Here is a 22368-nt window from a genome sequence, read left to right as displayed (position 1 = left end):
GCCCGACCTGGGAGTCCTTGAGGCAGCAGCGCCCGCTTCTGACCCGCGCGTCTCAGCACCGACCTTCGAGGGTCGGGTGGACTGACGTAGGGGAGGATGAAGGGGTGGGTGGACGGAAGTGGAGACGCCGGCCAAACTGCGCCGCGGCGAAGGCGGGATTAGGAAGACCTCGGCCCTGCGACGTCCAGACACGGTGGGAAGCCTTCTGGGTCCCGGCCCTTCCGCAACTCAAGGGCCCTGGCCCCGTCTCCTCCGCTGCGGGAGGTGGGCAAATGGCCTCCCTGCTTTGAGCCTCGACTTTGTCGTTGGCCCCACAGAGCCCAGCCGTTTTGGCCCCTCGCAGTCACCGGGAGGCTGTGAGGCGCCTTCGGAGGAATTAAGGATCACGTCCTACCCCAGCACCACAGCGAAAGGCGACGCGCGACCCTTCGCCCCGCCCCGGCCGGCGCCCGAGACAAATAAGTCCCGCGTCCCGGCGCACGCGGCGCGCCGCCCAATAGCAACCCCGGGAGGCGGATCCCGGGGCGGGGCTACGGCGGGGGAGGGCCCGGATTCGGGGGCGGGGCTGACCCGCAGGGCGCGAGCAGAGCCCGGCGGCCGGCCCGCGCGCTCGTGCCCCGCCCCCTCCTTGCGCGCGCTCGCTCGCTGGCGCCGCTGAAAACGTTGCGCAGGTTCAAAAATGGAACGTCGGCGGCGTGAGGGAGCGCGAGGGGGTGTGCGCGCGTGCGCGCGCGCGTGCGCGCCCGGGCGAGGGTGACGGGGACCCCGCCAGCCCCAGCATCGCGCGCCGCAGCCGCGGCCCCGCAGCTCCGCCCCCGGCCCGGCCCCGGGCCCGCTCCCCTGCCGCCCCGCATGGAGCTGTCAGCAATCGGCGAGCAGGTGTTTGCCGTGGAGAGCATCCGGAAGAAGCGTGTGCGGAAGGTGAGGCTGCCCGGGGGCGGCTCCCAGGACCCCGGTGGGGTCCCTCCCGTCCCCAGCACCGCTCCCTCCACGCTGGGGCTCAGGGGGAAAGCGGGGCGCGGAGGCGCCTGCAGCCCTGCGCTACTGGGCCCGTCTCCCCAGTCCGTGCCTCAGTTTCCCTGCCACCGTGTAGGGTGAGTAGAATAAAAGTTGTCTCTCCAGGATGCTAGGGGTGGCTGAGCCCGCCTGAGCTGGAGATTAGGATCGGACATAGGGATCCTGAGCACCATCCCCTCGCGCTTCCCTTTTATTGTAAATATGGGGAGACTGAGGCCCAAGTTGAAAGGATTTGCCTAGCGCATTAGCGTCAGAGCTGGGTCTTGAACTCGGGTCTCTGGACGCTTGGCACCAAGTCCTTTCGAGTTGTAAGTGGAGCTTTGGAAAAGTCTCCTCCGGCCTCAGAAGTTTTCCTGCTGGACTTTGGCCTTTTCCGATCCCGTCGCCTCTACCCTCACCCGAGCACATCCCTCTTCCCTGCCCCAACCCCACCTCAACTCCTAGCCCGCGCCAGGGCTCAGAAGCCCGCCCCCTGCGCTGGGGCATCCCCTAGGCTCCTTATCCCATCTGCCTTCTCCTTCAAAACATACACCCTGCAATTTAAGGAGGCGTCTGATCTGCTGGTTTCAGAACCCCACACTTGGGGCTGGACTTTGTCCCGGCCTGGCATCTACACCTCCTGTGCACTTGTTTGGCAGGGGGGCTTGCCCAAGGCTGGAGGTTAGGCTTGGGGAGAAGTTCCTCTCCTGGTACTCACTACTGTCCTTCCTTTGTCTCCTTCTCCCTGCAGCCCTTTGGGAGGCTCCAGGCGGACTGGGAGGGGCCCTAGGGGGTTACCTCCTCCCATTTAACAGAGACAAAAACTGAGGCTCAGGCAGAAGAAGTGACCTGCTCAAGGTCACTCAGCGAGTTAGAGAGGTAGAGCAAGAGCTCAGCTGGGCTGATTGCCAGCCCATCTTCTTTCTCCATAGAGAAATCTCAGTCCTGGCATCTTGGGCCAAGGGTGAAGGTCAAGGTGGTCAGGAGCATCGTTTCTTCCTCCAGCTCTGCTTGGGGTTGTACTCTTCTGATTGAGGCAGCTGTTACTCCTTCTCTTCCTTTTTCCTAGGGTTTCCTCGACTTAAAAGAGAATTAGTTTATTCCACAAAGCTCAGTGCTTTTCATGCTGTGTAGCCTGAAGCAGGTACAGCACTAACCCCTTCTATGATGGGGCTCGCAGGGTAGCGCAAGAGATGGAGACCATCATTTCTTCGGCCAGTCACTCAAAATATTTATTGAGGATCTATCATGTACCAGGCACCAGTCTAAGCAAGCCCCAGGGATCCATCCCTTCCCTCTGGGAGCTGGCATTCTGCAGAGGCGGCATACAGTGAATGAGGAGATACAGACAGATGCCTTCAGATGGAGCTGTGTGCTCTGCAGAAATAGAACTGCAAGGTGCCAGTGGAGACAGCATGGGAGAGGGTTGCCAGGGAAAGCCTCTCTCAGGAGGTATCATATCTTGGTCTTAAAGTCCTGGCATGGAGGGGCTTCACTCACTGAATTGTTGTACCTCAGCGAGTCAAGGAACGTGCCACTCGGAGATTGAATGATATCCTTTATTATGCCAGCGACCGAGAGGCAGCTAATGCCCAAAATTCTCTAGGCCCCTAAGAAAAAGTTAGGTGGTCTTTTATACCCTAGTTTTAAAAGGGAGGGGGAACCTAGCTGAAGCAAGTTTTTCACAGAAGCAGAGTAAGCAAAAAGTTAAAAGATAAACTAGTACATGAGAAATAAAATAGTGCCAGGTGCAAGGGGTAAAGCTGTCATGAAAGACATACAACTTATAGATAATGGGGACTCTGGGCACTCGACAGCACCTGCATTCCCCGGCTCTGCTGGTACCACTTAACTCGGCCTCTTATCAGCAGATACATTCCTGGAGGTGCCCAGTGTCAGCCTGCCCCAGCTACGTACTACAGTTACATACTTAATGGTGGGAAAATAACTAAAATGAAGAAGCCAAGATGGAGTCTGTCTGGCTCCAGAAGCTAACGTGAAGCCTGAACAGCTCTCGGTCTGAGAAAGAGAGTCAGTTTTAGCTGGCAGAAAGTAGGTTATCACCGAATGAGGTTGGACTGTAAACTTTTTTTTTTTCTGGCACCAAGGCCTCTATCATGCAGGCTGGAGTACAGTGGCATGTACATGGCTTACAGCAGCCTCATCCTCCCTGGGTCAAACGATCCTCTTGCCTCAAACGATCCTCTTGTGTAGCTGGGAACCACAGACAAGTGCCACCATGTCCGACTAATTTCCTTTTTTCAGAGGTGGGGGTCTCACCATGCTGCCCAGGCTGGTCTCAAACTCCTTCCTGGGCTCAAGCGATCTTCTAGCCTCAGCCTTCCAAAATGTTGGGGTGACAGGCATGAGCCACCATAACTGTAAAGTTTCAAATGGCTGTACTTTCTAACAACTGAAGGGCTGACCACCCCTTCTGAAGGTGGAGAGTTTGCCAGTCTTCTATGGGGTCTTGCCAGGGTCTTTTGAGTTAAGGGTCCTCAAGTCACTGGCCCATTGCCTCTGAGCCAGAGGCAGCCTCTCAAAGACTGAGAGGAGACTCAGCAGATGGGGGAGGAGCATGGGGAACACCCCAGAGAGGAATGTTCTCAGATTTGGAGACTCTTCCAATCTAAAAAAGAAAGTAAGCGTTCGACCTATGCACTGGGGCTCCAGACACTGTGGGTCTTTGGCCATGCACGCACACCTTCCTGCAGTCCCAGTTCCCCACGTGTGACATGAACTCTGGGCTTAGGCCTCAGGAGCCTCAGAGGTGTTTGGGGCCAGATGCATTCCTGTGCTGTCGTAGGGAGGGCAGTGTGGGGTGATCATGCAGCAGCCACGGTGATACGGGTTGGCAAGGATCTGGTGGATGGTCCCTGGATCATGTTTGCGTGTTGGGGGACACCTGTCTGCAGAGGGGATTTGGAGCTGGGATCCTTTGGGCCTTATCTGTCCTTCTGAGTGGCTGTAGGGACAACCATGAGACTCACTGTGTCTGCTTCTCTCTCTTCTCAGGGTAAAGTCGAGTATCTGGTGAAGTGGAAAGGATGGCCCCCAAAGTAAGCTCCTTCGTGTGTGTGTCTGTCTGTCTGTCTGTCTACTCATGCATTCCTCCACCTGCCTTTTGCCCCCTCCCCTGCCTAGCTATTAGCTTCAGCTGCTCTTGTAACTGAAGAGCTGACCTTGATTTAATCATCATCTTCTCTGGGCCTCAGTTTCCCCTTGGGCCACAGGAGGGTCAAGGTGGGTCTCCAGCTTCTCTTCTCACCCTGCCTCGCACAGTGTTGAGCGCCTCTGCTGGCTGGAGCGTCTCCTCTCCCTCCTGCCCTCCCTCTGGCTTTTCTTGGCAACTGGGAGGTGAAGGCCCAGCATCTGGGCTACTGGAGAGGGCTGCTGGACAGGAGGAGGGGCCCCCAGCCACTTTAAGTACAGTGCTGCCTGAGTCCTCAGTGCTCTGTGGCCAAGGGCAGAGCCTGAATCCCTCTCACCCCTGGACGGCACTTTCCAGTCTACGGAGCAGGCTACCATACAGCTTTGTAAGGCAGATGTGATCAGGCTCTCTCAAGGTGAGGAAACAGGCTCAGAGAGGGTAAGCAGCTTGCCTTAGGTCACACAGCAAGTGGAGGGAGAGTTGGGACTTGAACTAGGCCTTCTCCTTTTCAGGTGCCTCCTCTGTGCCTTCCCAGTCTGCATCTAAGACCTCCCAGCTGCTCCACCTCCCCTGCTGAGGCCCTACCAGGAACCCACCAATGCCTTCTGGCAGGGAGTTGTTGGGAGGGGAGGGAATGAGCTAGTCGTGGGGCCTCCCCATTGGTCTGTGGGTGCCCTACCCCCTGCCCCACCTCCTGGAGGCTGACTCCTGGAAACCCCTTCTGCCCAGGACCTCTGCTGCCAGGGACAGGGACTCTCTGCTGTGCTGATGGGGGCTGACCTGGTGTGGGGTCCTGTGGCCATTCTGGGGTGATGGTGGGGAGAGACAGCAGAAAGGAAGACAGCCCGCAGTGCCTCAGCTTCCCTCTCTGCAAAATGGGTTAAGAAACCCAGGCCCTGCACTCGTCTCACAGGCTTGGTGGCCCTGTGGGATGAAAGGCCTGGGCACATGTTCTGGGTGACCTGCGGGTATCCTGATGACTGAGTTTGGCAGGCAGAGAATACACTCCACCCCTCACGCCAACCCCCACTCCTGTTCTCCCTTCCCAAATATTCTGAGGGCTGAAGGAGGATCCCCTGCCCCCAGGGCTGCTTAAAGGTGGGCTTCCGGCCTGGGTGAAGGGGGCAGCAAAGGGAGCACTGATGCCCAGAGCGGGCAGCAGGAACACCGCCTCCCTGGGCACGCACAGCCCTGCCTCTCTCGCTCTGCACCGGGAAGGTGAGGCATCACAGCCGTGGTCACCAGTTGTTAGCCTTCAGGACGCTGTTGCCTATTTTTCCTCCTCTGGAGACTCTACTCTTTGGAAGATTTTCTTCTGTAAGCAGAGGCCCTTATGAATGAAAAGTTCCTTCCCCCACTTTGATTGATCCTGGATGAGAATCCATCTGCCCACTGCGGCTCATCAGGAGGGAAGGAACCAGGCTCCCAGAGCAGAGGCCCTCAATGCTTCTGTTGCGCGGTACCCCTGGTCCGGGGACCCATTTGTTTCTTAACATGCTGAGGCTACCAGATGGGCCCTCTTGACTGCCTTGTCACCCCCCTCCACTTTGATCCTGGGTTTTAGGCCTGGCTGCCCACCCGACAGCCATGAGCCCTGGGGGCAGGGGCCCACCATGGCTGGGTCTCTGCTTGCTCATCTTCAAATTGGGATAGCGAAGTCTCCTTTGCAGGCTTCTGTGAGGGTGAGATGGTGGATGTAAGTTAGCAAATGCGTGCTCAGCCCAGTACAAGCGCTTTAGTAAACATTTGGTTTTAACACTAAGTTAGATAGATAACATAGTTCTTTTTGTTTTTCCCAGTCAGGAAAGGGACCTAGGGGATTCCATTCTTCTTAGGAGCTCAAAATGTCCTTAGAAATCATTTAGGCCAGTCCTCTCATTTTTCAGATGGGGAAACTGAGGCCCAGAGAGGGGTGGTCCTTACAAGAATATAACTGCCAACCCCACGCCCTATGGTGCCCACCTCATGCCTTGCACAGCGCCACCACAGTCTGGGTGTGAGGCAAGTACAGCTGCTAACCATCCTCACCTCACTTAGGGGAAACAGAAGTTCATGCTGGGGAAAAGCAGGGAAGCCAACTCTGTCTTTCCCTCCTCAGGGGGCCTTGCTTAGAGAAAAAGCTGAGAAGGAGGGTGGGGAGGTGGGGAGGTGGGGAGTTAGGCAGACTGTGTCCTCCAGGCCTGGGAGCCTTGGCTGAGCAGTGCCAGCCTGGGTAGGGGGAGTCATTCTCCTGCTCAGCAGCTGCCCTCTGGGTGGGGAGACTTGTATTCCTCTCAGTAGCAGGAACCATGATTTAAGTGGACACTCTGGGATGGGCATGGTGGCTCGCGCCTGTAATCTCAGCACTTTGGGAGGCTGAAGCAGGTGGATCACTTGAGGTCAGGAGTTTAAGACCAGCCTGGCCAACATGGCAAAAACCCCATCTCTACCAAAAGTATAAAAAAATTAGCCAGGCATGGTGGCACGTGCCAGTAATCGCAGCTATTCTGGAGGCTGAGGCAGGAGAGTCACTTGAACCTGGGAGGCGGAGGTTGCAGTGGGCCGAGATTGCACCACTGCACTCCAGCCTGGAGGACACAACAAGACTCCATACCCCTAACCCCCCAAAAAAGTGGATGCTCTGTGCAAGGCCCACGCTAAGCCACTACATGCCTTGCCTGTTTAGTCTCCCCAGCGTGGCAGAGGGGCTCTCTTGCTTCTGGAAAGCACAGTAAATGGCACAGTGAGGGGCCGGGGCACGGGGCAGGGAATGTTACATGGTCAGGTACAGGTGCCGGCTGTGCCTGAGGCCTTCAGATATCATTTTAGCCTGTCTAGGGCCCTGCTCTTCCCCCTTCCAGAATGTCTTCCTCTCTTCCCCACTTGTGAACGGTTCTCCATCTTTTTGGAAGAACTGGCTCTGTGGAGTTTTAGGAATGATATCAGTGGTCACAGCCATGGCCAGGCTGTCAGAGAATAAGCCCCTATTGTAAATCAGGCATTGGCTCATTGAACCACTGATAGCAACCCGTTTTACAGATGGAGAGACAGAGCCCACAACAGAGAAGAGGCCTTGCCCAGGGTCATGGAGCTGCGATGATGTGAACTAAGGGCTGCCTGGCCCCAGGGCTTGGGGGCCTACCCCTCTGATGCACAGCCAGCTCCACTAGAGGTGACCAGGACTCTTGTCTACTGGCCTTTTGGCCAGTTCAGTGGGAAGTGCTGAGGCTTTCCGCCTCTGAACTCTAGTTGTGATTTACCGCTGAGTGACCCAGGGCAAAGCCCTCAGCCTCTCTGTGCCTCAGTTTCCCCACCTATAAGAGAGGCCCTAACCTCATGGGGCCCTGCTGAAGATTGCCTGACACAAGATAAGATTTATTAATACCCTGCCGGGGCAGAATAGGAGCTAGGGCTGTCTCCACTGAGGCTGGGGAGCCTGGCGTTAGGAGCCGCAGATTTTTCCGCCGCCTGGGCTTTTCCTTGATTTCACTCAGGCTTATTTGCCTTCACTATGTACCATGCTGATGGAAATGTTTCACGTGGCTTAACACATCTAATCTTCACCACCTTCCTAAACGGCTAGGATTACTGGTGGGCCCACTTTAGAATGAGGCCCCAGAGCAGTGGAGTCACTTGAACGACGCTGCACCCCACAGTCTGGACCGGAGCCCATGGTTTTTCTCATAAGGGGCAGCTTTCAGTTGGAGTGGGGACTGGAACTTGGGGGTTGGCCTGGCTCTGTAGGGTTTCGGGGTGCTTCCACCTGCCCCCAAGGCCGCCTGCGTCACAGCTCAGCAGCGCCCCCTAAGCCCCGCTTCCCCCCGCCCCCCGGGAATGGCCGGCAAGGGGCAGGGGTCCTGTACCCGCTGCGCCCCTTCCCACTCCATGCCCTCACTCTAGCGTGGCAAGCCCTTCGCGGCTGGGCTCAGGCGAGACCGCCAGGGCTTGTTTACCGGGCGTGGGGCGGGGTGGGGCGGTCACGTGGCCGTGTTTATCTCGGAGCTGGCCCTGTCCCCGTCCCCGCCTCCTTGGTTTGCCGGTAATCCCGGCGCGCGCGCTGGCCCTTGCGTGCGCGCGGCCGCCGGCTGCGGGGGCGGGGCCAGGGCGCTCGGTTCCCGCCCCGCCGGCGCCGCTAGCCCAATGCAGTCCCCGTGGTCCCCCAGTGTCCACGCCGCGGTCTGCTCACCCCAGGCAACGTGCGTGTCCCCAGAGCCCTGGCTCCTTTCCACCCTCTCTCTCCTGGTGTGGGAAGGGTGTCCTGGGACGTAGAAGGGCCCGCTGTCCTCCAGGCACCCAAAGGTCTCCGGTGATCGTGGGGTCTAATCCCTTCGATCCGCCGTGCCCACGCTGGTGGCATGCTCCTGGGCTGCTGGCACCTGGCTCTTCGGAAGCGCGTTCCCCGCGGCGCCTCGGGGCTTCTGCACTGCGGAGGGCGCGGCGAGGCGTGGCGCGGCGTCCCCTTTACCGGCTGGGTCCAAGCGGTTAAGACGCTGGTGCCGCCCCCGCCCCCAACTTGGGGCTGCACCCAGCTGCCAAGTGCGATGGACCGTGTTACCTCAGACCCTGCCGCCTGGGCTGGTTACCACCCCTTCCTCCAGCCAAGCCTTCCGGGGCACCCGGGGGCGGCACAGCCGGGGGTCCCAGACGCGGTGGCCTGGGAGGACCCTGAAGGCAGAGGGTGGCCACTGACTGGCTCAGTGACCCTGGGCTGGCTGCCCAACCTCCGTGTCTCAGTTTCTCCATCTGTAAAATGGGGGTAAGAACTAAGCACTTACCTCACTAGCACCTTTTGAGGATGGGCGCGATCCCCGCTGCACCTGCTGTTACTGTGTGGTCGTTATTCTTGAGATGAGAAAACAAGTTCAGAGAAGGGTAGGGACCTGCCAGGATCCACACCGCAGGGACCTCAGCAAGCCATGGGCAGGACGGTGTGGAGGAGCATGCCGTAGAGAGGCTGAAACCCACTATCAGGAGGAGCACAGAATTCCCCTTCCTACCAGTTGGAGCTGAGGAGATTCAGCTTTTTCCAGGGGGAGGAAGGGTTAGAGTGGCTGCCAGCCTCTGGTGGCTTCTGCTGTAGTTTCGCTTTCAGTATTTCTGCAGGGGCTCCCCAGCCCTTCCCAGAGCCCCGGGAGGGCCTGAGCGGGCCACTTTGCAGGGCTCTGCAGGCCAGGGTGTCTCCTGGTCCAGCCATGATTATGGCCAGGGCCTGGTGTAGCTGTAGGGAGAGCGGAGGAGGGGCAGGCTCATCCTGCTGGCAGTGGGACAGCGTGGGAGGGATGTCAGGGAAGGCTACAAAGACCTGGCTCTTAAGGGTCCACTAGGAGTTGACTAGACTGATGGGGACACCCACAGGGAGGGAGGGCCGGCTAGCAGGGAGCACATGGGAAGGGGCAGTCCCGGCTCAGGGCTTCACTGCGAGCCCACGGAGGCCTGACACTTAAGTGGGTATGCCAGAGTGTTAGAGGAAGCAAGGAGGTGAGCATCCTGTCCTTACGTAACTTTTCGGGACTGACCTAGCGTTAGGTGGTTCCTAGGATGGCGTGAGGTAGAGGCCTCGGCTCTAGGGCCTGGGAGGCATCAGGGCAGGGGCTCTCCCAGGCTCCTTCTGCCTTTTAACCCCTTGCTGACACCCATTGCCTTCCATCTTACCTAGCAGAGCCTCTGGACAGGACTACAGAGCATTGCTTTGCTTTTGTCTGCATATGTTTTATACACAGTCATGCGTTGCTTAATGACAGGGATATATGTTTTGAGAAATGCATTGTTAGGTGATTTCATTGTGTGAATGTCATAGAGTGACCTTACCCACGCCTAAATGGCACAACCCGCTCCACACCTGGGCTATGTGGTAGAGCCTGCTGTGCCTAGGCTACAAGCATATGACTGTACTGAATGCATCCAAATGTAGAAAAGGTACAGGAAGAATGCAGCATAAAAGACAAAACTTGGGACACCTTCTAGAGCCCTTCCCAGAAATGGAGTTTGCAGGGCTGGAAGTTGCTCTGTTACCCAGACACGTGCCACTCACTGTCAGTGAGTGAAATATGAAGACCTAGGCTGTTGTAAACATTGTACATTTATGCTACACTAACTTATACAGAAATGTTTTTCTTTTCTTTTTTTTTTTTTTGAGAGACAGAGTCTCACTCTGTCACCAGGCACCAGGCTGAAGTGCAGTGGCTCAATCTTTGCTCGCTGCAACCTCCGCCTCCCGGGTTCAAGCAATTCTCCTGCCTCAGCCTCCCAAATAGCTGAGACTACAGGCGTACACCACCATGCCCAGCTAATTTTTGTATTTTTGGTAGCGATGGGGTTTTACCATGTTGGCCAGGATGGTCTCGATCTCTTGACCTCATGATCCACCTGCCTCGGCCTCCCAAAGTGCTGGGATTACAGGCGTGAGCCACCGCGCCCAGCCCAGAAATGTTTTTCTTTAATAATAAATTAATCTAGGCCAGGCACAGTGGCTCACACCTGTAATCCCAGCACTTTGGGAGGCCCAGGTGGGTGGATCACCTGAGGTCGGGAGTTCAGCCCAGCCTGGCCAACATAGTGAAACCCTGTCTCTACTAAAAATGCAAAAATCAGCCAGGCATGGTGGTGTGTGCCTGTAATCCCAGCTACTCAGAGGGGCCGAGGCAGGAAAATCTCTTGAACCTGGGAGGCGGAGGTTGCAGTGAGCCGAGATTGTGCCACTGCACTCCAGCCTAGGCGACAAGAGCAAGACCTCGTCTCAAAAAAATAAAATAAAAAATAAATTAACCTGAGCTTATGGTAACTTTTTTACTTTATAAACTTAACTTTTTATCTCTTTTTGTAGTAACGCTTAGCTTAAAACACAAACATGTACAGTTGTACAAAGTATTTGCTTTATATTCTATAAACTTTCATCTATTAAAAAAGTTTTAATTTCTTTTTTAAAGCTTTTTTTTAAATTAAAAAAAATCGATTTTTATTTTTTTGAGACGGAGTCTCATTCTGCTGCCCAGGTTGAGTGCAGTGGCGTGATCTCAGCTCACTGCAGCCTCTGCCTCTTGGATTTAAGCAGTTCTCCTATCTCAGCCTCCTGAGTAGCTGGGATTACAGGCGCCACCACCACGCCCAGCTAATTTTTGTATTTTTAGTACAGACAGGGTTTTGCCATGTTGGCCAGGCTGGTCTCGATCTCCTGACCTCAGGTGATCTGCCCGCCTTGGCCTCCCAAAGTGCTTGGATTACAGGCGTAAGCCACCGTGCCTAGACCCTACTCTGACCGTTCATTCCTCTTCCCAGGTACAGCACGTGGGAGCCAGAAGAGCACATCTTGGACCCCCGCCTTGTCATGGCCTACGAGGAGAAGTACGGTGTCCTCGGCGCTGCCGGGTGGGACTTAGGACCGGCTTGAAGGCTTCCTAGGAGCCTGCTGCCGGCTTGGCAGGAGTTCTTGGGGCAGGGTAGGGGTGTCCGATGGGGTAGGCCAGCCTGGTCTACAGCTGGGTGAAAGTGATGAGCACCAAGTCCCAGGGCAGTCGAGGACCCTAGGTCCCTTTCCTATCGTGGGGTGCTTTTGGTCACTTCCTTTACCCACCCAGGCCTCAGTCCCTCTGCTTTAAAATGGGCCACCCTGAAGAACACCCTGATTTTGCCAGGGTGAAACCTTAGAGGGGCCCGTAAGAGGTTTCCGTTCCAGTGAAGAATGTGAAAACGCTTCACAGAGATCCCCAGTGTGCACTGCCGGTAGTGCTGGAGTGACAGGTCAGAGACGGCATCTCTAGAGGACCTCTTAGGGCCAGAAGGAGCGTCCGATCAAGCTCAAGAAAGGCTGGGCAGGAGCGTGGCCTTTGGGGCTGGTATTTCTGAGTTCTGGCCTATCTCCCTGCCGCCTCCTGTCCAAGTGGCTTGGGCAAAGTCAGTCTCCCACCTCTGCCAGAGCACCCCAGGGATTCCGAGCATGCCCTGACTTCCATGTGCCCTGTTTGGCCGCCCTCCCTGCCAGCAGGCAACCCAGGTCCCCTGCCTCTCCCAGTCCACCTGCCTTGTGTGGCGTGGGACCATTTAACAAAATCGTTTGTGTTTGGCCCCTATGGCAACCTCCTGAGGCAGGGATGAGGGTCTTGTTTGACAGAGAAGGAAGCTGAGGCTCAAGGAGTCCAGGAGCCTCGCAGCAAGGACCTGGCCAGGGCTCCCGCCTCCAAGTGGGGGCTTTTCACTGCCCCTTGTTGCCGGGTTCTCATGGCTCCTCCCCCAGGAGGTTTCCTGCCGTGGATTCAAAGGACAAATTTCATTATTCTTTCCTTTAAAAATCAGTGTCTGGCCAGGCGCAGTGGCTCACGCCTGTAATCCCAGCACATTGGGAGGCCAAGGTGGGTGGATCACCTGAGGTTAGGAGATTGAAACCATCTTGGCCAACATGGTGAAACCCTGTCTCTACTAAAAATACAAAAATTAGCTGGGCATGGTGGCATGCACCTGTAGTCCCAGCTACTTGGGAGGCTGAGGCAGGAGAACTGCTTGAACCCAGGAGGCAGAGGTTGCAGTGAGCGGAGATCCTGCCATTGCACTCTAGCCTGGGTGACAGAGAGAGACTCCATCGCAAAAAAAAAAAAAAAAAAATCAGGGTGTCCCCGTCCCAGTGTTTCTTTCTGCCTCCCAGGTATGTGGTGGGGTCTTGGTCCAACAGGGTGCGACACTTGGGAATCCATGGAGCGTGGGCAGGTATCAAAGGCCCAGATTCCAATCCTCCTCCAGGGTCCTTTCCCTGGGTACCCAGCCCCTGGGTACCCTGCAGGGGATGGATGCTCTGTGGATGTTCAGACATTTGCAATACATGTTGCAGGTTCACTGGTGTGTGCTGAGCTCAGAGTCAGAGCCTGGCCCAAGGTCACATGACCAGGAAGGGCAGAAGGGGTGAGATCCTGGCCTCCACATTCTTTCTGCTGTCCACGTGGCCTCTGTACCGGGGGCTGCAGAGAGTGTGGGTGGAGAGAACTGAAGCGGGAGGCAGGATGACGTGACTTTCACTCTCCCCACTACTTTTGGCAGTTTAGAGTCTCTGGTTGTGTTGTCTTGCATGTCATGTGTAGCTTTGTGGCATCGTCAAGTCATGCTTTTTTTCTTTTGAGACGGAGTCTCACTCTGTTGCCTAGGCTGGAGTTCAGTGATGTGATCTTGGCTCATGTAAATAAGCATTACTACAGTTGCCTCCCAGGTTCAAGCAATTCTCAGCCAGGTGCTGTGGCTCATGTCTGTAATTCCAGCACTTTGGGAGGTCGAGGCAGGCAGATCACCTGAGGTCAGGAGTTTGAGACCAGCCTGGCCAACATGGTGAAACCCCGTCTCTACTAAAAATACAAAAATTAGCTGGGTGTGGTGGTAGGTACCTGTAATCCCAGCTACTCTGGAGGCTGAGGCAGGGGAATCGCTTGAACCTGGGAGGTGGAGGTTGCAGCAGTGAGCTGAGATCGTACCACTGCACTCCAGCCTGGGTGACAGAGCAAGACTCCATTAAAAAAAAAAAAAAAACAAAGCAATTCTCCTGCCTCAGCCTCCTGAGTATTTGGGACCACAGGTGTGTACCATCTTGCCTGACTAATTTTTATATTTTTGGTAGATGGGGTTTCACCATGTTGCCCGGGCTGGTCTCAAACCCCTGAGCTCAAGTTATCTGCTCACTTCAGCCTCCCAAAGTGCTGGGATTACAGGCATGAGCCACCTCACCCGGCCTCAGCTGTGCTTTGTGTGTTTGGTACACGGGAAGGCATCTGCTGGGCACTCAGAACAGGCTGATTTTCCTCCTGTCCCCCAACAAGATGGTGCAGACAGGGTAGGAGCCTCTCTGTTCTCCCAGGTTCACAGAGATCCCAAATTTGGGGCAGCCTGTGCAGAACATCACTCGCACAGGAACTTGCCATTCCCATCAGCTCCCCTGGGACATTCAAGGCAAATTGGATTGACAGGCTTCTGTATCACTCCCCTAGGAGGAAAAACTGAGCCATGTTTTTAGGAGGTCCCCAGGAGCATGTCGAGCAGAGCCCTCACATGGCCCTGGAGCCCCAGAAAGACCCACGTGTTTTTCGAGATGCTGCGAATCCCCGCCTCAGCAGTTGCCCTCCCCATTTGTCAGATGGGAAAACCGAGGCCCTGGGAGCTGAACATGTGACCCCCATTGTTAGGGCTCCAGCCAGGCAATGGGGAGGATGTGGGGGCAGGCCAGTGGGGAGTGTCCACTCCCTGGCAGACAGCAGAGGACAGGCGAAGCGGACGCCTTCCCTTCCCTTAGATGTCACCAGTGTTTCCTTTTCTTCTGCCACCTGCTTCACACCCCAGGGAGGAGAGAGACCGAGCGTCGGGGTATAGGAAGAGAGGTCCGAAACCCAAGCGGCTTCTGCTGCAGGTAACCAGTCTGCCTTTGTGCCTCCTTTCTCGCCCTGTCCAGCCCCCGGTCCCCTTCCGCCCCTTGGCGCATTTACACTGGCTGGTTGAGCTGATCTGTGTTCCCTCCCCTGCACCCCCAGGGCACTGTGGGGTGGATAAGTTTTGATGGGAGGAGTTGGGGAAAGCCTGTGGCGGGGGGCTGGTGCCCTGGCAAGACAGACTGAGTGGGAGGTGCCATGGTGGGAGGGAGGGTGGGCCTAGGGCCAGTGGAATCCTAGGATTTTGAAAGCTTAGAATGTTGCTGTAAGGAAGGCTTGAAAGCTTTGAGCCTTTTGATGCTCAGAATCCTTAAACACAAAATTATAATCTTTGAGAACCTCAGAAACATAAACATTAGAATTGAGGAAACATGAGAGACTAGAATTTCAGAATCCAAGAAACGGAATCTTAGATTTGTAGGACTACAGCCTTGGAATGTCAGACTCTTAGAAGTGTGTCATTTTTGAGTGGGGAAAAAACTTACAGAGCCTGCTCTTCCAACCTTCAGTCAGGTGGGGGCCCGAGTCGCTGCAGCATCTGGCCTGCCCACGTCGTAGGTCTTCGGGGCCTTTGCTAACCTCAGTGCTTTGCAGTGACAGGCCAGTGGAGTGTGGAGCAGCGCAGTCACAGGTTGAGTCTCCCTGATCCAAAATCCAAAATTCGGCCAGGTGTGGTGGCTCATGCCTGTAATCCCAACACTTTGGGAAGCTGAGGCAGGCAGATCACCTGAGGTCAGGAGTTCAAAACCAGCCTTGCCAATGGGGTGAAACCCCATCTCTACTGAAAATACAAAAATTACCCAGGTGTGGTGACGGGCACCTGTAATCCCAGCTACTCGGGAGGCTGAGACAGGAGAGTTGCTTGAACTCGAGAGGCAGAGGTTGTAGTGAGCCAAGATCATGCCATTGCACTCCAGCCTGGGTGATAAGACTGAAACTCTGTCCCCCTGAAAAAAAAACAAAGTCTGAAATGCTCCACAATCCAAAATACTTTGAGCGCCAACATGGTATTCAAAGAAAGTGCTCATTGGAGCATTCTGAATTTCAGATTTTTGGATTGGGGATGCTCAGCTAGTAAATATAATGCAAATATTCCAAACTCCTAGAAAGATTGGAAGTCCGAAACACTTCTGGTCCCAAGCATTTCGGGTAAGGAATACTCTGCATGTGTGTTGTTGCAGGCAAGTCTTTTCACCTGTAAAATGGGGGTGAAGAGAACACCCACTCTGCTTAATGTAATAAGGCCCCCCAGGCAGGGCATTGGAAGCCAGAAAGTCAGGATTCATGGTCCACTTGCATGTGGTCCACATCACGTGTTCTGGCCACTCCTGCTTGTAGCCCACGGAGGCTTTCACAAGCGTGGGTGGGCCTCCCTTCATGCAGTGGGTGTGTTCCACTGTGTTTGGCGTGAATTGAGCCTAGGAAGGAAAGTAACATCTCCCAGACGTCTGCATGCCAGGCTCTGTGCTGGTGTGCTTCACCAGTGAACACACTCCACATACTAAGCCCACAGGGCAAGTGTGTTCGTTATCTCTCCACTCTAACGTGGCAACTTAAAGCAATAACCATTTATGATTTCCCATGGTCTCTGGGGGTCAGGAATTAGGGAGTGCACTGGCTGGTTCTTTAGCGGTTTGAGTTTGGGCTGCAGTCAAGGTGTTGGCTGGGCTGTAGTCATCTGTAGGCTTGACCAGGGCTGCGGGATCTGCTTCCGAGGGGGCTGCTCATGGGCTGGCAAGTCAGGGTTGGGCGTTGGCAGGAGCTGTTCCTCATGGCGTGGACCTCTCCAGAGGGCTGCTTGAGTGTGCAGGGAAGAAGCCACAGTGTCTTTTATGTCCTAGCCTGGGAAGTCACACACCACAGCACTCGGGTGTGGGAAGGGACTGCCCATAGGTGGGAATTCCAGGAGGCGGGGATGGGTGGGGCCTTCCTTGGAGGCTGGCTCCTACAGTCTCTTCACTGTTTCGCTGAGAAAGAAACCGAGGCCCAGGGAGGCTGGTAGGTTACCCAGGACATGACTGTTGCCACCTGTGTCCCTTTAATAGCTGCAGTTCTCATGTGATGAGGTTGCCAAGGAAGAAGCTGCCTTGCAGAATGGTAGAATGTCCTGGGCTTCTTTTTTTTTTTTGAGACAGAGTCTTGCTCTGTCGCCCAGGCTGGAGTGTAATGGTGCCATCTCGGCTCACTGCAACCTCCGCCTCCCAGGTTTAAGTGATTCTCCTGCCTCAGCCTCCCAAGTAGCTGGGATTACAGGTGCCCGCCACCATGCCTGGCTAATTTTTGTATTTTTTAGTAGAAACGGGGTTTCGCCATGTTGGCCAGGCTGGTCTCAAACTCCTGACCTCAGGTGATCTGCCTGCCTCCGCCTCCCAAAGTGCTGGGATTACAGGCATGAGCCACCATGCCCAGCCTATACTGGGCTTCTGATGGCCTGCGAGCCTGGTGGGAGGAGTGGGTTTTGAGTCAGCTGCCTGCGGGATGGGCCTCCCAGCCGCTGCAGTGTCTTCCCAGTCCCCTCCCAGTTCAGCCTTCTCCCGTTACTGCAGCAGCCCGCACCTCGGGACATGTGGTGCCGTTAGCAGTCACGACTGTGAGCGGGGCCTGCATTGTCATCTCTTCCTTCAGCTTGGAGATGTTTGACCTCACAGGTCCCATCTAATGGCTGCATTCTCTTCCTGGGATCTCCTGGCCTTTGGTGACAGGTGGCAGGAGAAGGTACTATCCCAGTGATCCAGAGTTTCCCAACATCTTGGCACAGTGGATCTTTTGTGGATTCATGTAAACTCTCCCAAAGTAAATAAGATAAATTCCAAAATTACAAACTTCAGGGGTGGACGGACTTGCCCTCCAGCTCCAGAGGTGTGGCAGGCAGTCAGCAGAGGGAGCCGCATGAGGCAGCTCACAGGGCCCAGGAGGACCCTGGAGGGGTCAGGTGCATCTGCAGCTGGGTGGAGCCCTGTCCCTTCGGCTGGGCGGCACGGGAATGCGGTGCTGTGTGTGCCGCTTGCTTGGCTTTGCCCCAAGCAACTCCAAGGGCACACCATTTGCCCTCTGCCCTGCACCATCTCCTGGGTGAGCCGGCAGCGTCAGTTTTGGAGGTGCTCTGGCAAGCAAAGAGGCCTTTCCTAAAATGAAGGCTAACTCTGTAATGCATTCAGATTTGTTTCTCTTGGTCAGTTTTCAGTTTGTCCTTCTTGTATGCTTCTCTGCTGGGTATGGAAGGAGTAAACCTGTGGCCCCAGTCCCCATCCCTGGGGAGATGAGAGTGCGCTGTGGGGCCCAGAGGCGGGGCTGAGCTGGCAGAGCCTGGAGCTGCTTGGGGGCCCACTCTCTGGGCTGGAGTTGGGTGGGGTGGGGGTGGTGGCCGTCCACGGCATGGGGAGGAGTTGGGTGGGCAGATGTGGGAAGGGCACTCCGGGTGGGAGGAACAGCATGAGCAAAGGTGTGGCAGGAGGGAGGGCGGGGCTGACCCGCGCTGCCCTGGCTTGCCCCCGCAGCGGCTGTACAGCATGGACCTGCGGAGCTCCCACAAGGCCAAGGGCAAGGAGAAGCTCTGCTTCTCCCTGACCTGCCCGCTCGGCAGCGGGAGCCCCGAGGGGGTGGTCAAGGCGGGGGCACCTGAGCTGGTGGACAAGGGCCCCTTGGTGCCCACCCTGCCCTTCCCACTCCGCAAGCCCCGAAAGGCCCACAAGTACCTGCGGCTCTCACGCAAGAAGTTCCCGCCCCGCGGGCCCAACCTGGAGAGCCACACCCATCGACGGGAGCTCTTCCTGCAGGAGCAACCGGCCCCAGATGTCCTGCAGGCGGCCGGCGAGTGGGAGCCTGCTGTGCAGCCCCCTGAAGAGGAGGGTAAGGCAGCCCAGGCCCAGAGACCCTCAGAACTGGAAAGGGCCCTGTGGGTCATCAGGTCCAACTGACTCAATGTCCAAAGAGGGCCCTTAAAGCTTTGCGGGGACAGTCGGGTCTGGGTTCAGTGCCCTGACACTAGCCCAGGGCTCCTCCTGTTTTCCCGCTCCAGACGAGCTCTTGTCTAGGCTGGGAAGATGCCCCCAGTGCCCTCCTCCCAGTGTCCAGTCCTGTGCAAGGCCCTGAGCTGGCTGAAGACACAGAGAGGAAGACCTGGAGTTGGGGTGGGGTTGGGTGGTCTGCATGGCTTCTCACTTTTCAATGCTGCTCCCATCTGTCTGTCTGTGTCTCACGCTGCAGCAGATGCCGACCTGGCCGAGGGGCCCCCTCCCTGGACACCTGCGCTCCCCCCAAGTGAGGTGACCGTGACGGACATCACCGCCAACTCCATCACCGTCACCTTCCGTGAGGCTCAGGCGGCTGAGGGCTTCTTCCGAGACCGAAGTGGGAAGTTCTGAATCACCGTTTTTACTCTTCTTAAACTGTTTTCTTTTGGGCTTGGGGTGGGACTTCCAGAGATAGGGATGGGTTGGGGGCGGGGTAATTATTTTATTTAAAAAAAATACCGAGCAGCAAGAGAGGAGAAGATGCCACCACTCTCCCACCACCTGGCCCTTTTTCTGAGGGACGTTTACCACGCGACCTCAGGCTGGGGATGGAGAGAGTTGCTCTGGGAGTTGGGGCACCAGCCCCAGGACAGGATGGGGACAGGATGTCCCCTGCCGGGGACACCACCATTATCATTATCCTCTAGTGATGCAGCCGCTGGTTCTAGGAGTTAAAGGAGTGTTGGAAGGCCCAAACCCTCTCCCTTGAGTGGCCCACCCCAGCCTGGCTGGCTGTTTTTCCCTTTATGTTTTGATTGGGTCTTTACCTTGAACTTTCCACTCCAGCTTTGCAGTGGGCTGTGGAGGCTGGTTTCAACCAAAAGTGAGTGGGGCAGGAGGAAGGGGCAGGAGGAAGGGTTGAGGTCACTTGGGGCAAGTCCCTTCCCCTTCAGAGAGGCTTCTACCCTTCCCAGGGAGGAGGCGCTGCTGAGACCCTTCTGCTGAGAGCTCTGCCCTCCCCTCATCACCTGGCCCATGCAGAAATGCACACGCACGCCTGGCTGCACAGGTGTGCACGTGTTACCCTTCGCGTGTACATTCCTATGTGCCCCACGAACGCATGTGGGTCTGCAGAGGTGTCCACAGGGGCCTTGCAAATCTGGTTTAGAAACCCCGGCCAGGGGAACTTGGGCAATTCATAGCACAAAAGAATGCGCCACCACACCCACACTTCCTCCACCTTGCATGCACCTTGCTACTTGCTTGCAGCTTTCAGCGGAGGGCAGGGGTCTGGCACGGGTGTGATGGCACCCCAGGCTCCAGGCATGCAGAAGCGGTTTCTAAGCTGCACCGGGCCAGGCTGCGGGTGTGCAGGCGTCTGCTAAGTTGTGCGATGTATCAGTGCAGGCTTTGAGACATCTGGACCCTGTCCTTCCTTCCCTGAGGGGTTCTTGTTCTTTCTGACTCAGGTGACTTTTCAGCCCTTCAGATTCCCCTTTTTTTTTTGCCCTCCCCTCCAACTCAGCCAGCCCAGGTGTGGGCAGTCAGGAAGGGAGGGAGTGTCCCACCATGTTCTCAGGGCAGCCCTAGACTCCTAAGCCCCTTCCTCCTCGCATTCTGCAGCCCCTGCCCATCCAACCTAAATGCCACAGCTGGGGCTGAGCTGTGTTCCTGTGGAGGGACCTCTGCCACGCCTCTCTGAGGTCAGGCTGCCTGTGTGTGATGGGCAGGCTTTGTACCAGCCCATCCCCTGGTGAGGGGCACTGTTTTCTGGCTTGTACAAGGTGTCGTGGCAGCCAGTAGCTTCTCTGCCAGTGAGGAGTGACTTCTCCTTCTCTTCCAGTCCTGTAGGGGAGAAAAAGCCAGATTGGGGGGCCAGAGGGGAGCATGGAAAAGGCCTGCTCTCCTGTCTTTCTTTGGCTGTCAGTCAGGGTAACTACACAGCAAGAATGGAGTGTGCCCGTTGAGTTTGAAACCTGCCTGCCCTCCCCGAAGCTCTGTACTGTGTCCTCAGGAAGTCACAGAGTCTCTGCGGAGGCAAGGAGAGGGTGGTTCTCCCCAGACCCTGTCTTCCCAGTTCCCAAACCAAAGATGGCCTACAGCCCTTTCTGCTTGGGGTGCTCTGTTGACAGGCTGCCCAGATCCCTGAGTCTCTGTCCTTCCTCCTCGATTTTAGTTGTCCACGGTCAATTCAGTGCTTCCATTGGGGGACAGTCCCCACCGGGGTGACCTGATTCACCTCCAGCCCAGGGAATGGAATCTAGAGGAATATGTGGGGTGGGTCTGGAAAAGGGGCGGCAGGAATCACTACCCGTCTCCAGCTGTGGGGCCCTGTGGAGGGGAAGGGAAAGTTTGGGGTCCCAGGGGAGCTCTTCCAGGAGAGGGGTGCCCAGTGGAGGGCAAGGTGATAGAGGGTTGTGAGGGGGGATCTCTCGTTGAATGTCTTGGCCCATGGCTTTGGAATATGGCTGGCAGCTTCCAGCAGAAGTCAGGCTCCCCATCCCCCAGGGGACATGGGACCTTTTTCCTGCTTCCCGGTCACTTTCAAACACCTATTTGTGCAATCTATGGGTCTGTGGTTCCACGGGGCTTTTTGTGTGGGGGCTGCCATTGTTTTGTCTGTAGCGGCAGGACGTATCTTTCCCCTTACTCAGCCCTTTATGGCCCATGGGGAACCCCGTGACTCAGGGAGAGCCGAACTCCAGTGGTGTGACCTGGGATGGGTGGGCCTGAGGTGCCCAGCTCAGGGCAGCCACATGGCTCATAGGCTGTAGTGAGCGGGCTCCCTGGGGGAAAAGGCTGTGGGCCATTAGGACCATTCCCCAGGACAGGTGACTCTATGAGGTCACCTATGGCTGTGGCCGTGCAGGCCTCTTTCCAGCCTAGAGTGGCCCAGTAGAGCAAGGCAGACGGTGACCTCCACCCTGGAAGCCCCCTTAAAAGGCCAGTAATCTTGGGGGTGGGGGGAGGGCTTAGAAAGCATTTGCCCACCTGCCTTTCTTCCCCAGCCCCTACCCGCTTTGAATGTAGAGGCCTGTGGGTACCTTTCCTTTTGTGGTGGGGGGTGCGGAGGACGTACCCCGACCCCTGGCATGGCCGCCTGGAATGCAGGACCGTCACTGCTGTTAGGGTGGTGACCTCGCTGCCAGTCTCCTCCTCTCCCCGTGTTCCAGGGGCAGGCGCTGTGCTTCTGTGAGGTGGTTTAGCTTTTGCTTTATAAGTGGCCAGCCGCGGCCACCAGGTCTCAGCACAAGAGCGCTTCCTTTGCACAGAATGAGCTTCGAGCTTTGTTCAGACTAAATGAATGTATCTGGGAGGGGTCGGGGGCACGAGTTGATTCCAAGCACATGCCTTTGCCGAGTGTGTGTGTGCTGGGAGAGTCAGAGTGGATGTAGAGCGCGGTTTTATTTTTGTACTGACATTGGTAAGAGACTGTATAGCATCTATTTATTTAGATGATTTATCTGGTAAACGAGGCAAAAAATTATTAAAAATACATTAAAGGTGATAAAATTAAAGAAAGTTCCTGGGCATTTGATCGTTCCTTCTGGTTTCATCCCCACTGTGCCGAGGAGAGCACTCCAGACCCTGGTGACACCAGTCCGCTAGTCACTGACCTTGATCTCAGACAAGCCTTTCCATCTGCTGAGCCCCCAGAGGGACAGTGAATTAACTGAGGTGACGGGAACAGGAAACGAGGGGTGGGGGTGTCTCTGGGTGAGGCCATTGCCATGGTCTGTAGCATGTCATCAGAGGCCTGGAGTGCTTCTGGCACCTTTTCCCTGCTTCTCCCGAGAATCCTCTGTTCCAGACCTTGTGGCGGTGAGCATTTTGGGTCTCTGCAACTGCAGGTTCTGGATCACAAAGCTGTCGTTGGGCTAACGCTCACCTACTG

General features: G+C 56.2%; 1 protein-coding gene across 3 annotated transcripts; it reads left to right on the top strand.

Moving 5' to 3' along the window:
- The first annotated feature begins 621 nt into the window (after positions 1–621).
- On the top strand, positions 622–21982 carry CBX7 (chromobox 7). Of its 3 annotated transcripts, none has more exons than XM_021668767.2 (6): positions 622–921; positions 4012–4055; positions 11402–11467; positions 14435–14501; positions 18297–18369; positions 18727–21982. In XM_021668767.2, exons 1-6 carry the CDS (start codon positions 853–855, stop codon positions 18882–18884), a joined length of 477 nt encoding a protein of 158 aa, XP_021524442.1. In that variant the 5' UTR covers positions 622–852; the 3' UTR covers positions 18885–21982. The 3 variants fall into 3 exon arrangements, with proteins under 3 accessions (XP_021524442.1, XP_021524441.1, XP_021524440.1); XM_021668766.2 differs by having other exon boundaries at positions 18018–18369; positions 18730–21982; XM_021668765.2 differs by having other exon boundaries at positions 18018–18369.
- Positions 21983–22368: the final 386 nt, after the last annotated feature.

This window comes from Aotus nancymaae, unplaced genomic scaffold (genome assembly GCF_030222135.1).
Source record: "Aotus nancymaae isolate 86718 unplaced genomic scaffold, 86718_ANA_hifiasm-v0.15.2.pri h1tg000076l, whole genome shotgun sequence".
Lineage (NCBI taxonomy): Eukaryota > Metazoa > Chordata > Mammalia > Primates > Aotidae > Aotus > Aotus nancymaae.
Note: the sequence above shows the minus strand (reverse complement) of the source record. Positions and strands in the feature narration are given on the sequence as shown.

Coding starts and splice junctions, on each gene's coding strand:
- CBX7 (XM_021668765.2), top strand. CDS start 853: ATGGAGCTGTCAGCAATCGGCGAGCAGGTGTTTGCCGTGGAGAGCATC. Junction 4,056..11,401: donor TGGAAAGGATGGCCCCCAAA/GTAAGCTCCTTC, acceptor TCCTCTTCCCAG/GTACAGCACGTGGGAGCCAG. Junction 18,370..18,726: donor GCAGCCCCCTGAAGAGGAGG/GTAAGGCAGCCC, acceptor CTCACGCTGCAG/CAGATGCCGACCTGGCCGAG.